A 15,888-nucleotide genomic window follows, 5' to 3' on the forward strand; every position below is an offset into this window, starting at 1 on the left:
CCGGTTCGAGGACGCAATCATATATATGCATTGATGATATTGCCAAGCATTAGTGAATTCATTTCTACTTCAAGTGCACCTTTGATCAGTTGTAAAAGTACCCGTCTTCGGGAAATAGGCAGTGAGAACTTTTTAACCGGGCTCGTTCTAATAAAGACCCCTGATGCGGCAATAAATGGCTATTCATTTATCGCTTTCACCATCCTGTTGAGCCCCTCCTCAATATACCCAGCAGGATGCGAGAACACAATCCTGAATAGGCCCCCTTTCTCAGACCCAAAGATCATTCCATTTGCAATGAAAACCTTTTCCTCCATTAATCTTCTGCTGATAATCGTGTTTAAGTCCATGGGATTTGGATTCTCAGGGTGACTTTCGCCGTACGCCTTGCCCAAGTCGACCCAAAGGAAGAATGCTGCATAAGGCCCCGTGGCATAATCAATTCCCTCCTTTCGCAAAAGGCGCACAGCGAAGCTGAAAGATTCTGACAATCGTTCCTGATTTTTTTCCATATACGTACTGACCCATTGCTCGTCCTCCAGGATTGAGGCAGCAATATGGTCAGAAATCGAGGACGCATAAGAATAGAGAGCAACAGATTGCAGCGCGTTGTGGAGATTTCGATTGTGTTGAGAAATAATATACCCAATTCGAAGGCCATTGGCACCGAAATCCTTGCTCATTCCCCATAAGACATGAACGAGCTCCGGGTCAATTATCCCATCAGTTGGAATTGACAGGGCCGAGACGAAAGGCGCAGGGAGGGAAGGACCAACCCTCTCCTCCTTGTTTTCCCAGGTCGAGAAAGCGTATATCTCATCGCTGATGAAATGAATTCGATACCGTTGGCATAACTTCATCAACTCCTTGATTGTCACTGCGGGATAGCAACGTCCTAGGGGATTATGCGGATTACATAGGATCAGTCCTCGCACGATGACACCGCGATCTTTGGCGCTCAAGATCGCCGCTTCATAGTTGCTGACACCGTCCAGACTGAGCGGATTAGAGTCACCAAATTCCACCGTGACAACCTCGACCTCGGGGCGAAGAGAAATGTCGGGAATAAACGACTTGTAATAGGGTCGCCCGAGAAGGATGCCGTCACCCTTATCACAAAACGCCCACGAACAGTGCTCGATCGCGTGCGATACTCCATTCGTCACCATGATATGATCAGCCTCAAGGGGAACCACTGGGTATAGACGCTTGTTCAGAAAGCTCGCAACGGCATTCCTCAACCTCTTGCTGCCGAAACTCCCGTCGCCGTAGGTAAATGCATGCGGGGATATATTTGCGCTGTTTCGGACGAAATCTTGTAGTTCACGGTGCATCAGAGTGTTTTCCGCCACGCCGAGGTTGATGAATCCACTAGGGTTCTCTTGTGGATGCCATAGATCCCCGAGGACGTCCCAGACGGCGTTAGAATATGCCTGACATTGGGCGTCAGCCCGTGTTGACAGGGTGCTCTTGTGTACCATTATTGCTTCTTTGACAGCCCGAGATAATTCTGAGGAGTGCATGATGTTAAATTACTGTAGCCTGGCCTGGATATCACTATATAAAAGACCTGAAAGTGGGGGTGGATGATGGGAGCCGTCGCGTGGAGCGGGAACATCGGGATCAGCGGATAACTTCTTGCCCTAGCTGGTTTTGAATCCGGGGGTGGTAACCACAGGCCCCAAAGATCAACCACGACTTTTGCTAGAACTGGAGTAAGTAACGATCCGAAATTTCGTGCTTGTCGATGTATCGAGCCCCGAAGCCTTAATCAAGGCCCCAAACCAACCCACCTTTGTATCATATCTAGGCCAATTCCCTCCTCAAAAGGACCTATAGCACCACCAATCAACACTGCCCAGCCGGACAGCCCACAACCGAACCGAATCTACTCCCACCAACCCCCAAGATCGACATCGCCGCGTTCACAGACCCTCCAATCCCCTCGCCGGCAATAAACCCCGCCGCAACCGCATACCCAAACGCCTCGAACCCCCTAGGCGACCTTTCCCTCCACGTAATGGCCACCAACGAGCCGATCAAAAACGCGATGCCGTAATGCGCTGCCGGCAGGGTGAACGCCATCGCCAGGATCATCATGTTCGGATGGTAAGCGCGCATCTTGGCCCACTTACCTCGCCAGAGGAAGTGCCGAACCAGGACGGCAAAGATGCCGAGAAGGGACATGAGGGCGGCGAAGGCGAGGCTGGACGAGGGGATTGGGAGTTTAGGCTCGGTCACAGCGACGGCGACGGTCCTCCAGGCGCTGACGGAGGGGGCGGAGAATTCGCAGTGTGCGGTGTCTTCAGTCGTCAAAATACAGGGGTAGGCTGTGGCGAAGAGAACGAATATTCCCGGCGATATGAACGTGGCTAGGGAGGTACCGATCATCTGCGCAGCGTACTGTTGGCGGGATGGCGTTCCGAGGAGGTAACCAACGCGAAAGTCGCCCATGAGATCTGTTGGGGTGAGAATTAGGGATCATGGAGAAATGGGGGAGGAGAAAGAACGTACCGCACGCTTGACTGCCGCCTATATTGGTTAGAGCTCCTGCGAGGAGGTTCAATCGCTGGGACCCTTCGATGGTAGGTTGATTGTTGACGCCTGCAATGATAACCTGAGACACCTTTGAAAGTGTTCCGAGAGGGGTTTGATCTGTAGGTATAGAATTAGCATATTCTCCTTGAACTGCTTGAGAGTGTGACATTACCGGTGGCTCCTGTAGCTTGTATAGCTAGCAACGATAGAAGAAATGCGAGAAAGAGTGCTAGTAAGGTTTCTATAACTGGCATGTTGTACTGCATCTTCAAAATAGGGCACGATACAACAATCACAATAAGAAGACCAGGCAGCCACATCCATGTCTTGATGCCTTCGTCCGCATCGCTTGGAGTGTTACTGCTGCTGGGCCCTGATAGTCTGGTGTATTGGTAGTTAGACCTTTTTAGTAGTCTGTGAGCCACCCATACTACCAATGCCCGCGAGAAATCACGTAAAAGGGTCCATATCAAGCGCCATTGACAAGCCAGCTCTGTTCAAAATTATTGTATCAGATTCTGTGTCTTTCTATGGGTTGTCCTATCATGTCTGGGTAAGTGAAGTCATACCAGTGAGCGAAGTGACCATCATACAAATGACACCAGGCCAAAGCAACCAATAACGAGGACTTGGGCGGTCGGCATTCGCAAAGTCACTGGATAGGGAAGAGTATGACATTAGGTCCGACCATCGCGGATCTGACGATCGGTGTTCTCCAAATGCGAGGCCCTGAGAAACCAGATACGGTCCGATAATCCCCCTAAGGTGAGCCCATGTGGTTAGTTGCAAATCGTGAGACAGGGTATGAGGAAATACCAAGCAAGAAACGAGCCTGCCAGAAAGGACACGGCAACATTCAAATTCACAAGCATGCCTGAGCCTATGAATGCAGGGGTCCATTCGATAAACCATCCCCAGCTCTCGATGGCGGTGGCCTGATTAACCAATATTTCGCCGCTGATCAACCAAGTAAAGATATGCCAGTCCTATGAGAGACTTTAGTCAGAAGCTTCTACGGGTAATGCATCTGCCAAGCTGGACGTACTCAAAAAACACCTATCGCATACTGCGACACAACACGGAGAAGTAGCGCAGACGAAAAGGCAATCACCAAAGCCCGCATCTTGCGTCGGGCCATATCAGCCCCTTCAAGCGCCTGATGCATGCTCCGAATAGTCATTGCTGTCGCTGAGGCGGAAGGGAAGACAAGATCAAGCTCTCGGGCAACATGAACGAGAAAGAACTTTCGGACTATAGAATCCTTAAGCATTCATCAAAGCAGGAGTATGCTCGGAGAACATACGCGGAGCGACAGAAAGTAGACCGAAATACCCGCCTATCGCAGTCAATATGGTGATGCGAAAGTAATCCTTGGAGGGCGTATTCAGTAGCCCTAATTGATACAATGCCGGAATGGCCGAGACGAAGACATTCGACAGTCCTCCAGCCGCGGTAGCCGCGGTTTGAACGATGTTGTTCTCATGGGACCCAAATTCCGCCCTTGAGGGGGAGGATTTGGCCCATTTTCTGAGAACAGCGAAACCAACAACGGACTTTTCTCTTTAGTAGTTGAAGGCGAGATGCTAATAGTAATATGACAACTCACGCCAAAAATGTTAGCCGACGACGTCCACCCGGCTTTTAGGCCAAGGTAGATGTTGGACGCGTTAACAAGAGTGCCGCAGAGGATGCCGACCACCAAAGCGCGCAGGGTCAGAACAGGACCAGATGCTGGTTTGTTATCATGAAAGGGGTTGAATGGATCCGAGCCGACTTGTTCATCTCGCTCCTCCTCCGGGATAGTTTCTGTTATTGTCATCGTTTCGAAAGCCCGCGCTCAAAACTGAAGCTGCCACAAGAGAGATGGGGTACTGTTCACAAGGGAAATCTACCCCAAGCTTACATGTGGATATTTCTTGGTTGGCTTTGTTGTCGTCTCGTGTTTACCCGCCACAACTTGTACAGTAGTACCTGTGCTTGTCCGGGCCGTACATAGGTTAGCTCTACACCCTCTGGCCAAACAAATCCCCAAAATCTGCGCCACTTTCAATACATTCAAGTTCCGACCAACACTAGTGATCCATACAGTAAGAAAGCCAAAATATCTAGAGGCGAAATCCACTCTAGAGTACTCAGTAATCTGGATACAGACTATGGGCTGCATGAACAGCAGTGTTTGATCTCCTTGGCCTTTCGAATGATTCTCAATATTCTAGCCAAATTGTGTAGACAGCACTGCGCCCTTAACAGTTTCTTACATTTTAAAGTCTCTAAGACAAAACAAACTAAACGGGGGTGGTAAACAAAATAAAACGGTCTGCGTATATTGTCGATCAGGTCAACAGATTGGCTGAATCGCCACAGCGCTGGTTCAACACTACACAGTGTACTCAATTAGTGTTATGTACTGTGAATTTAATAAATGTGCCTCGAACCACTGGTTGAGCCTGTCCCTGAGAACCAATCAAAGCAACGACACTATAGGTCAAGTGATAAGCGATTTGTTGGTGAATTTCTTTGCAACTACTTGGCAATTGTGAGTCGAAATGTACTATCACGTCTTAGTATGTATCACGATGGGGCGAATTATTAATTTGTGCCGGACAGTTTCAACACGGCGCAAGATCCCTCCGGCCCACTTGGTCTCCAACAAAGTGCCACAATGCTCAGTCGGAGGAACGAGGCTATGCGTTACATTACCAATCTACGTGAAAAATGTCCGAGATGTGTGGTTTAAATAAGTGCACAAATTCGCTTGAGATGTACAGAATACCAAATCAATTCCATTGTTCTTATCCGTTACTGACCTGTCTCTGGTTTCCTCTCCCTCTCATCCAAACCCGACTTACTACTTCGACGCAATGGCTTCCCTGAACGATCTCCTCAAGATCGCAAATCCAGTTCGTGCTTTTGCATTGAAAACCTTCAGCGTTACTGCTCACCCGGACGAAGTGCTCCAAGTTCCCTCGCGAGCTGAAGGGCGATTTATTCGAATCCACGCCTATAATACCCTTAACAGAGATGGTCCGGCCCCAGTCCTCGTCAATTTCCACGGCAGCGGGTTCGTGAACCCTCTCCATGGGAGCGATGACGAGTTCTGTAGATATATCGCCAAGAAGACTGGGTTCGCGGTCCTGGACTGCGCCTATCGACTTTCGCCGGAACACCAATTCCCTGCGCCGGCCCACGACGCCGAAGATGCGGTGCGCTGGGTTCTTTCGCACCCGGAGAAATTCGACGCTTCCCGACTATCAATTTCTGGGTTCAGCGCAGGAGGAACACTGTCCCTGGTTCTGAGCTCGGTGGTCTTTCCGCAGGGGACATTCCAAAATGTCATCGCCGCCTATCCTCCAACGGACATGGTCCAGAGCTCCGTCGAAAAGGTTGCCCCCGATACTTCGATAGATGCCATTCCCGTTGAGCTATTGGATGCATTCGCGAAATGCTATTATCCGCACGCCGATGATGTGAAAAGTGTTCTTGCTTCGCCGGCCGTGATACCGGCTGAGAAGTTCTCAGATAGGATCCTCCTCGTGACTGCAGCTTGCGATCGCCTCTGTCTTGAGGGGGAGGCGCTTGGGAAAAGAATCAAAGAGGCTACGGCCAAACATGTCAGAATGCATCGATACGATGGCTGCGAACACGCGTTCGACAAGGCGTATAAGAAGGGTTCTGTTCAAGAGAAAGCGAAAGATGACCTTTACGAAAAGGCGGCATTGTTCCTTACCGAATGATTTGACGTCTAAGTATGATTCACTGCCGCCTTTTCTGCTTTCTGTTTTGTTGTATATTCACATATCGATTAATACATTTGACGAAGAATAATGAATTTATATCCTTCTATGTAAGAGCTAGATTTACAAACGAGAACCAAGTTCCGAGCCAGGGCGAAAAATGGTTTGTTGGGTCATACTCGCAACCATGGAGCCGTTCTCATCCCAGACTCTCCCCTCGCTGAAAGCTCTTGCGTTTCCTGCCACAACTGTCTTTTGCTCTGACAAATGCCAATTTCCAAAATTCAATCCATGGGCAAATATCCGAAGAGAAAACTCCAACGTCGCGCAAGCACTAGCTTGCCATAAGTCTTGTCTTCCATGAATCGCTGGAAGATATGCCAGACCTTTGTCCGTATAGAATGCGAGCGCGGATACCTGTTCCGCTTCGTTATCGAGTGGCTCCGATATCCGAAACATCTCTTTGGTAACCATTGACGGTGCAGATGGGATGCTGTCTGCACCTGGATTCTGCTCTGCTCTATCCCGGCTTGGGTTATTGTCAGGGATTGGCCTCAAATCGACAAAGCATTCAATGTTCCTATAAAGGTCAGAGGTCTTCTTGATGTTTGTTGTCGTAGTCGAGTTCGTGTGACTAAGGACGTCCGATGAGGGTATAGTTTCATGAGGAGCTGAATAGGTCACAAGCGACCGGGGCTCCTCGATATGAAAATCCGCCAATGCTATTAGACAAAGCTTGACTGAACCGTCATCGCTTGATTGGGAGACTCGAATCTGACGAGTTTCGAAGCTTTTGCTGTCTCTGATACTCTCAACATGGCATAAGAGCTTGCGGTCGGTTGTTGCAGGGCGGATAAAATAGCCGCAGATCGAGTATAGATGGTATTTACTGTCGAGTGTTTGATGAGCTGCATTTACTGCAATTGCAATAGTATTTCCCCCGAAAACAAATTCAGAAAGAGCCCCCATTCGTGTCGGGTAGTTGACGGAGCGGAAATGGCCAGGACCCAGAGGCTGGACCGCGATCTGTTGTTTTAAACTCATTGCTTCCACTGAATAGAGCGAGAAGAACTATGACTGGATGAACAAATGCTTTCCCAGGCGCTTGTAGTCTAGTATGGCCCATTGTACGATGGTATAAATACTTGGACGCAGTACGGATCAACTGTCTCTCCGAACATCCGAATTCCGCTTATCCCGCCTTTCCCGCCTGCCAACTTCTCTCCACCCAAGCAATGCTGTATATATACCATGGACAATTCAGAGCCATCCCCGCCACCTCAAAATTCAGTGTTCGCACGCAAGCGCCGTCGTGCGAAGGTCGCCTGCGAGTCATGTCGCACGCGTAAACGGAAATGTGATGGCCTGCAGCCCTGCATGACATGTGTTCAACTCGAGTACGATTGCTATTATCATCCCCCAGCAAAAGAGCCCAAGAGGACATCAGACACCTCCAGGAATAAGCATAGTGGACAAAGTGGAGCCGAATGCCTGAGAACTGGTCAAGCCCCAGCGTGTGGTAATGACTTCGAAGAGTCTCCATATTTGCTAAACCTCGAAAGCTCTACTCGGTATAGGCATACCCTGGGTTCACAGATCAGTTTGTTGGATTAAACATAGGAGGCGCTAACTCAAGTTATAGCAGTAATGAGGATGATTCACGGGCCACAGATCCCTCTCTCCTTGGAAACCAAGCCCAGGCCAGCGCCTGTGCTTGTCTCTCCATGCTCTACCTTATGATGGAACAACTTCGAGTCAAAGATCGAATGTCTGTCCCGAGTGACTTGATTATGCTCAGAGACTGTATCAGCTCTTCGAAGCAGGTCTTACACTGCGCACAATGTCCCCAGCGCTACATGTCTATTGTTCAAAACGCCACAATCCTCGGTGCATTATGTTTGTGCATCGCAGAATGTTATAGACGAGCTCTGGAAACGATTGATGCAGAAGCGATCCAGGCGTCAGATACTAATCAACAGAAGCAGCTCTGTTTATCAACGTCAAATCCTCAAGGGTTGGATCATCCGTCACCCCTAGGAAACACATCATCGTCATTCCTAGTAAATGTAACCGTTTCGGAATGGAAAAATGTCATGCGCAAAACGATAAAGGCGGAGGTTTTTGGCACCCATTCGGGGGACAAGAACTGCTTTATGTCTTTTATAAACGCCCTCGAGGAGCGCCAGAGAGGCTGGCACGAGGAACCTCCCGCTGCTGACTGCCCTCCCACGTATCAATTGTTGTGTGATGTGAACAGTCCACAACCAATGTGTCTGGGTATTGTCGACGAAATAAAGAACCTCGTACACCGCCTCGACTTACATTAGGATCTTTTTTGGCTCGTCTTAGTATCTTAATGGACAGATCAACAGAAATTGGTTATCCGGTGAAATATCGTGTCATATTTACCGCACCGCCGGGGATTTCTAATATTGGGATATTCATGGTCAGCCACGCACTGAACGAGCATTACTCGGTCTCTTACACTACTATGTATAGACTGAGCAGGCCGAGTATCGAAAAAATGCTTCCAGGATCTTGTGGATGGGTTGAACCTTCCATATCAAATGTTGAGCGGTCTATCTATTTGACCTCTTTTTCAATGTTCATGTTCTCTCCTGAGTGTGTGCATCATATCCTTTCGCCTACCTTCCGTTTCCTTTACACCCCATATTAATGACATAACCTTGACGACTATGTAACTCGGCAAGAAGATATCTTTCGTTCTTTTCATTGCTTCTTATTACAGCCCACCATACGCTTACTAGCTTTCTTCCCAATATTTGAACTCGTTCCTTTTGCACTTGAGCGATGGGACAAACAAAGCGTAAATCTTAGCGAGATGAAAAGCGAAATTTCAAAGACGAGGTTTGTAGAGCGATGAAATGATATGGAAGAATGATAATTGAATGCTAGATTGATAGCATTTACCTCCTATCATACGCTATAACCTTCCTTTATCTTATGAACAAGCAAAAACAATTGTAGATACTATTCGCCCTAAATATCATATGCTTAGCCCTATATATACCAAATCCACCCCTTTACCAAGGAATCTCCGACCCATCGATCGAATTAAAGAATCGTCCAGAAGCAGTCTCCCTCGTAGCTCCATCAATCTAGATATCTTACAATTAGCAAATCGCCATCTTCTTCTCCCAAAATATGAAACGATTTTTAAGAAAAGATGAACAGAATCTTACCAAAGCAATAGTCTTGCTAGTGCTTTCTTCCAGAGTATTCGGCGCCTCGTCCAATCCCATCATTTGTGCTCCCTTGTTGCCCATTTCTGTTTGTACGAGTCTTTCTCGCCATGTATGTTAGTTTTCTTTGACTCAAACTATCTCTCGTACTGGACAAGTGATAGGGAAGGAAAGATAAGATAGTGAATGGACGTCACGTACCCAGGGTGCACTGCAAACGCAGTCAACCATTGCTCAGAGGCATGGACAGCCCTAAAAGGAACCGAGTTAGCACACAAACAATGTCTTTATAGTAAAAGAAGACACAGTGACTTCAAAGAGTCACCAGAAAAAGAAAATAAGAGAAGGGGAAAAACATACAAAGTGAACCAATTCAACCCTCCCTTCGAAATCCCATACGCAGCAACGCCATGAGCCTGATGCACCACCAAATTACCCAATGAGGCGGCTCCCGTCGACATCGACACCCACTTCGCGCCAGAACTCTTCTTCTCCAAAAGCTCGCGGACGGCCTGGAAGAGGAGAATTGGGCCGACGGTGTTCACGGCAAAGGCATTGCTCACGTCCTTGACGTCCAGGTTCACCAGGGGCGTCGGGTCGGGACAGATACCTGCGTTGGCGATCACGAGATCAAGCTGCGTGATGCCTTGTTCGCGCAGGGTCGCTACGGCGGCGGGATAGTCTGATTCAGAGGTGCTTTCGATGCTGAGGAGGATGAGGCGCGTGTTGGGTGCTGTGGGGAGCGCGGCGAGAGTTGCTGTGCTGGGGGAGTTGGTGGAGCGGACGGTGCCGATGACGGTGTGGTTGGGGCGGGAGAGGTAGGCTTTTAGAAGGGACAGCCCGATTCCTGGGATTAGGGTTAAGCGTTGTTATTGGAGGGCGAAGGATGTTAGGTTAGGTACCTCTGGCGACACCGGTTATAAGGACGTTGGTGGTGGTGGTAGACATTGGGGTTGTGGTTGGTTGAATCTAGATACGATGTTGAGAAGTTGCTTTATTCGAAGCGAAGACTATCGATTGAGAAGATGAAGATGTGAATTGTAGGTGTTTATATCCAACAGTCCACTGGGGAACACCAACTTATATATTGTTTTGCTAGTCATACTGATTATTTCGAACCCAATGGATGTCTTACCAATCTGCTGGTTGATGCTGGTTGGCTTTCTCCGTCTCGGCGGAGATCGTCGTCAGGATAGGACTAGAGTCCGCAATAGATGCTCGAGATATGTTTAGCCTACAGGCTACGGAATTAGTGATCCTTCGGGCCCTGGATAGTAATTGAAATTCAGAAACCATGCTAGAGTAATGATGAATCGGATTTCACTTTTGAGGGCGCGATAATGAAGCTCGTGGGTCAGTAATTTGAATTTGTTCTATATACTCGTAGTCTACACTATCGACCTCTAATTGAGCATAGCTTCATGTCCCCAGTCCGGAATATCTCGCATAGATCCCTGCATCAAACTATCAAAAAACGCCATGTCGACGCCCTGGAAGGCCCAATCATTTGCCCCGGCTGTCATCCCGGGATACAAGTCATTGACCAGGCGTTGTTGCGGTGTATAAGTAGGGAGAGGCTGTTGCGGCGCAATGCCATCAAAAGTCTGGTATTGCGGTTGTGTTTGCGACATATTCGGCGCAGACCCCAGGGTATCCAAATGTCCGGCCTCAGGCTGTGACCGATGACCAGCATCTATCGCCAAATCCGTCGCCAGCGTCCACATCCCAGGCGGCGTTTCTTTCGAAACGACACCCTCGCGCGCCACTCGCACAGTCCCGAAGTATGGAATGCAGATGCGAACGACATCCACCTCATCCTGTTCCTCCGGGGACGCCTCGGAGATACACTCGCTCTGTGTGCTGTAAGGCCTCCCCCCGGCTGCGTCTGCTTCCATTACGAGAAGTCGACGCAGCAGACCGGCGCTTCTCTCGCTGACGGCGTCCATGCTTACCTGGCCGATTTGGTCCATATTTTCCACGACCTGCTCCATCATTGCACGGTCGCTAAGGCGTTGATGAGCCAAGAAGTTCAGGTCACCCTTACTGCTAATGCCACTGGGATTCTGAGAGTCTTCGGCCTGCGGAGCATGGCGTCTTCTGTGGCCGTCCAGATGCGCGAGAAGAAGTATTAATGCAGCTGTCAGCGCGAAGAAATCCACAGCCCGACAGCAGTATGCCACGCGATTGAAGCTGCGGAAAGTGATGAACCGTGACAGTACTTCACGAGAGGCGTTCACGCATGTTGCCTGTGAGTAATCAAGACGTCGTTCGGCAGCAGTGAAGCGCAGCATAAAAGGGAGGTGGAGTTGATTGAGCAGATTAAAGTGGTAAAGCTGGTTAACCAGCCGCAGCATTTCCCAAAACACAGCTTGATCATCAGTCCCGACGGCCGATGCAGCAGCGGCCAGGTTAGGTGCCAGCCACCATTTGCTGGGCATGGTTTTGGCCGCTTCCTGTAACTGAAGGTCAATCTCTTGCGTTTTAGCGAAGCTATATGCCCCCGAATTGGAGTCATTGCGCTCGAGAATGCGAGACGCAATCACGCAATGAATTCGTTCCAAGCGACCTATAGGCGTGTCGTTCGCGAGGGCTGCCTCGGATGCCATACTCCGGTCCAGAGAGCCCTGTGGAAGCCCCATCATCAAGCAGAAGAAGCGATCAGTATAGACGATCCGATACCAGAGGAGCTGCGCATTGAACTTCCGATGTGTCTGTGGATCAATGACCTTAAGCGGCGGGCATTTAGTTCGATGCATGCCCATCAGCTGGGCCAGCCCCATGGCACGACGAAATGCGATCCAGGCGCGCCGTAGGTTTCCACAATTTGCCTGATAAATTCCCTCCATCATTACGGCCTCAAGCCCTTCGACCGTGCCTAGCAGCTCGTCGTGCGTTGTTACTAAGCTGATGGCAGTATCCGCCAGCCTGCTCATCATAGCCCGGGGCGATTCGGACAGTTCCTTCAGCTGTCCATGGGACTCTGGATCGAGGTACTGTAGAACAGTCGCAATGCGAAAGAAGTAATGGGCTAGCAACACCGGATGCGTATCGGGTGGTGGGACGTCCAGGAGTGCCCCGGAGGTATCGAGGCCGTTCTTTTCCATTTCCGTGTATGGAGTCATCATCACCAGGTGAAAATTGATTGATACATGTGCTCCCGTTTTCCATAGAATATCTAGGTCCTTTTTGGATGGGAGTGCATCGTAGAGGGCCTGCGAAAGCTTCGCATATTTCGACGCGAAAGAGGGTCCCGGCCTTCCCGATGGCTCATGGACAACTGAAGCCCTATCACCTTGTACGGCATTAGGTGTTTCCTTAGATATCGAACATCGGCATCAGCGAAGCAAAAGCAAAGTCACAGTTCAATCATACCGCCGTCCCCACGATCATCGCCAACACCGCCCCTGGCTCATCATCCCTTGAGAAAGTCGTCGGACCCTCCTGCTCACCATCACCTGCATCGTCATCTACCATCACACTCTCACCCCCAGCCCTGTTTCTAACCAACCGATCAATCAACGCCTCGACACGCTCAATCCGATTCCCCATCTGCCGTCCTCGACTACTCGGAGCCACCTTCTCGGGAAATTCCTGGCTGACGCACGTAGTGCCCCGACCCTGACATCCGACGCACATGGCATCCCGCGCCGAAGCAAACGAACATCGCGTCTTCCGTCGCTTACATTCCCAGCAGCTACTAGTGCCTTTGCGGAGCTTTCGTCGCTTGGCGGCGGGCTCGTCCGACGGCGGAGGTGCCGATGTGTGGGAACTCATGGGGTATGTCAGGCTGACTTATTGGCAGCCAGCCGTCTAGACGGGTTGGCGGAACGGAGGAAGACTTTCGGACGGAGATGTGAGTGTCAGAAAGTCCTTATTCTGTTTGGGACTAGTCGGTTGTTGGTGCTTGGCGTCGGTTTTGCGTATCTTTGGTTGCATATCGAGGGAGATGGCAGTTAGGGGGCGAAAGAACTACATTGTAATACATGTGGTTCCTGTATATTGCTCTTTTGCTGACTTTGAGCAAGATTTACACGTTGATTTGTCTGGTAGCCATACTCCAGAGAGAGGATGGAAAAAAAAAAAGAAATTTAATAATTTAAAAACAACGTAAAGGAAGAGGATCGAATGCCAACTAGTCTGGCTCCGCCTCGGCGGAGAGTCAAGCCGACTCATTATCTCCAATCGGTGGCTGATATACAAGATCAGAAACACGGCTTAACAGAGCGACCCAACCTCATATAACAATAAATTATATTGGACCTAGTATAGTACCAAAGAAAAGAGCAACCGCCCGACTTTATCGAAAACAAGGGACAAGACATGAGGAAGAAGAAGAAGAAGTCAATAACGCCTAGTGCTATGCAAAGATCACCAAAGAACAGAACGCCGCGCCAGAGGCAACTATAGGCCAGAAAAGGAAAGTGGATAGAGTACGCTCTACTACACTCAAGGAGAGCTATAATTCAGCGGGTGTAGATGCAGACGCGCTTTATATTATATGTGTGAATAGTTAGCCCTGCTGAGTACCGGTATAGACACTTTCAAAGTCCAGCCCATCCAGCATTCCATTCACCCGGTCGATTTCCCGGGTGAGATCCTCGACATTCATTGCCAGACTACTGACTTCGTCGAACTTGCGACGCCGATTCGCGTCTGCAATCATTTCGGAAACGAAGAACTTCTGTTCTTCTAACACGATGAGCCTTTCGCGCAGGGATTTCTCCTCCGCTTCCAAAGCGGATACGGCGCTGCTTGCATCGCTAGCTAGGCTACTGTTGCTGCCACTCGCTGCCACGCTGCCATACCGGATAGACGACAATGCAGAGTCCTGTCGTCGGTGACCAATGCTCGAGCCATTGGTCGGGCTGGGACTACTAGGTGAGCCCACAGTACTCGCTAGACGTTCGTTTGCGGAGGCGTGTTTGAGGATTTTAGGCAGAGATTTCAAAGGGAGCATATGAAGGTGTAGGAAATTGCTGGCCTGCTGATATACCGCTTTTTGGAGCAATTTTTGTGTAATCGACTCCGTAGGCAAATCGCGGATGCGCCTGGCCGCAGTGTCGTATTTCGCAAAAGAATCAGTAAGTCGCTTTCGGACTTTCGAGGCTTCCGCAATCTGAGCGGATGACGGCGGTCGCCTGGGGTCTCTGTGGACATGGTCAACGCTGCTCAGAACCTGGTGCGATGAGAAACATACTGCAGAGCTGTCAACAGCTTTTGGAATTTAGGCAGAAGCAGCCGGATGCCTCGTTCGAATTGAATGAGATTCTCGTAGGCTCGTAGGTCAGGGGGCTTTCGCATGACGTCGGCCTCGAAATCACGACGGTCAAACAAAGTTGCTTTGCATCCTTTACAAAGACGGATGTCGATTTTGATCACGTCCGTGCTGCTCGACTTCTCTTCAGACGTCGTAGATGCTGTTTATGCCAATTAGCCATAGAATCCACCACAGAGAAAAATAACATACGTGGTGAAACATTCAGAGGCACATCACTCGAGCATCCTGTTGTCGGATCGCCACAAACAACTTGCCCGCAAGTTCGGCAGTGGTGTCTCCGAAAGGTGTAGCTGGTGAAATCCTGCTGACAGAAAGGACACCTCGAAACGCTGGCGTCATCCTGCCAGCTGACAATGGTCTGTTCGAGCGCCTTTCTTTGGTCGTTCGGCCATGAGATCGGCCAACGTTTACTCGCTCCTGATTGAATTTGCTCCGGGGGCAAGCTGGCAAGCAGCTGAGTGAGGCGCGTCAACCGTTTCTCGAGCCGAGATGCCTCTAAGAATTCCTTGTCCACCGTTTGTTTCCTTAGAGCCTTAAACTCATCTGTCCGGTTTCGTATTAAGCCTGCAATCATCAGCCTTCAATTCTTGCCGTCACAAACTGCGGTATTGATTTACCGTTGTGATCATTATATCCTTCGCGCGACTTATAACAGGTCTCACAGACCCTATACCAAAGACCTCTCACCGGCTCGTGCTGTGCAGATCTTGAAAGTCTCATCTGGTACATAGTATGTTCCTCGCAGAACAACTTCCCGCATTTTCGACAATTAACGCACCCGTTCGTCGCATTCAGTAGCTTCCCGCACGACGGCTCCAAACAGGTATCGTAGAGTCCACGCCCCTGCCAATGGCCCTTGACGATTATATCATCGGCTTCGAAAGGCCGTGCCGGTTCAGGGGTAAACGCATGCGAGGGTGTTGCGAGAGGCCGACTTGCGCCCGCGGAAGTCTGGAGGTTTTCGTTCGATTCGAATACGTCGAGGCCTTTCAGTTTCTGGTTCAGGACGGCCAGCGGCTGGAATCGTTTCGCCTTGTCCATCTGCGTCTTGAACCAGTCTTTGACTTCGTCTTGTCGATCATCTTCGAGGTTCTGATGTACGTCATCGAGGTGTCTAGATTAAATTAATCGTCAG

The 15,888-nt window shown here is 49.7% G+C and overlaps 8 protein-coding genes across 8 annotated transcripts; 1 reads left to right on the forward strand and 7 right to left on the reverse strand.

The window, feature by feature from the left end:
* Positions 1-179: 179 nt before the first annotated feature.
* Positions 180-1,481, reverse strand: LDX57_002008 (pyridoxal phosphate-dependent aminotransferase; the record flags this gene model as incomplete). The annotated part of the gene is made up of 1 exon (XM_046083650.1): positions 180-1,481. One exon carries the CDS (start codon positions 1,479-1,481, stop codon positions 180-182), a length of 1,302 nt encoding a protein of 433 aa, XP_045939610.1.
* Positions 1,482-1,848: 367 nt separating this feature from the next.
* On the reverse strand, positions 1,849-2,804 carry LDX57_002009 (uncharacterized protein; the record flags this gene model as incomplete). Its single annotated transcript, XM_046083651.1, has 3 exons — positions 1,849-2,459; positions 2,515-2,655; positions 2,711-2,804. 3 exons carry the CDS (start codon positions 2,802-2,804, stop codon positions 1,849-1,851), a joined length of 846 nt encoding a protein of 281 aa, XP_045939611.1.
* A 779-nt stretch (positions 2,805-3,583) lies between these two features.
* On the reverse strand, positions 3,584-4,392 carry LDX57_002010 (uncharacterized protein; the record flags this gene model as incomplete). The annotated part of the gene is made up of 3 exons (XM_046083652.1): positions 4,145-4,392; positions 3,842-4,091; positions 3,584-3,789 (listed from the first exon to the last, which is right to left on the reverse strand). Exons 1-3 carry the CDS (start codon positions 4,355-4,357, stop codon positions 3,584-3,586), a joined length of 669 nt encoding a protein of 222 aa, XP_045939612.1. The 5' UTR covers positions 4,358-4,392.
* Positions 4,393-5,399: 1,007 nt separating this feature from the next.
* On the forward strand, positions 5,400-6,272 carry LDX57_002011 (uncharacterized protein; the record flags this gene model as incomplete). The annotated part of the gene is made up of 1 exon (XM_046083653.1): positions 5,400-6,272. One exon carries the CDS (start codon positions 5,400-5,402, stop codon positions 6,270-6,272), a length of 873 nt encoding a protein of 290 aa, XP_045939613.1.
* Positions 6,273-6,395: 123 nt separating this feature from the next.
* LDX57_002012 (thioesterase family protein) lies at positions 6,396-7,316 on the reverse strand (the record flags this gene model as incomplete). The annotated part of the gene is made up of 1 exon (XM_046083654.1): positions 6,396-7,316. One exon carries the CDS (start codon positions 7,314-7,316, stop codon positions 6,396-6,398), a length of 921 nt encoding a protein of 306 aa, XP_045939614.1.
* Positions 7,317-9,316: 2,000 nt separating this feature from the next.
* On the reverse strand, positions 9,317-10,423 carry LDX57_002013 (SDR family oxidoreductase; the record flags this gene model as incomplete). Its single annotated transcript, XM_046083655.1, has 5 exons — positions 9,317-9,391; positions 9,476-9,575; positions 9,677-9,727; positions 9,836-10,322; positions 10,378-10,423. The coding sequence occupies 5 exons, from the start codon at positions 10,421-10,423 to the stop codon at positions 9,317-9,319; spliced, it is 759 nt and encodes a 252-aa protein (XP_045939615.1).
* Positions 10,424-10,878: 455 nt separating this feature from the next.
* LDX57_002014 (Zn(II)2Cys6 transcription factor) lies at positions 10,879-13,249 on the reverse strand (the record flags this gene model as incomplete). The annotated part of the gene is made up of 2 exons (XM_046083656.1): positions 10,879-12,789; positions 12,848-13,249. The coding sequence occupies 2 exons, from the start codon at positions 13,247-13,249 to the stop codon at positions 10,879-10,881; spliced, it is 2,313 nt and encodes a 770-aa protein (XP_045939616.1).
* A 736-nt stretch (positions 13,250-13,985) lies between these two features.
* On the reverse strand, positions 13,986-15,794 carry PEP7_1 (carboxypeptidase Y-deficient; the record flags this gene model as incomplete). The annotated part of the gene is made up of 4 exons (XM_046083657.1): positions 13,986-14,622; positions 14,673-14,892; positions 14,943-15,317; positions 15,371-15,794. 4 exons carry the CDS (start codon positions 15,792-15,794, stop codon positions 13,986-13,988), a joined length of 1,656 nt encoding a protein of 551 aa, XP_045939617.1.
* Positions 15,795-15,888: the final 94 nt, after the last annotated feature.

The sequence above is a fragment of the Aspergillus melleus genome (genome assembly GCF_016097325.1).
Source record: "Aspergillus melleus strain CBS 546.65 chromosome Unknown contig1, whole genome shotgun sequence".
NCBI lineage: Eukaryota > Fungi > Ascomycota > Eurotiomycetes > Eurotiales > Aspergillaceae > Aspergillus > Aspergillus melleus.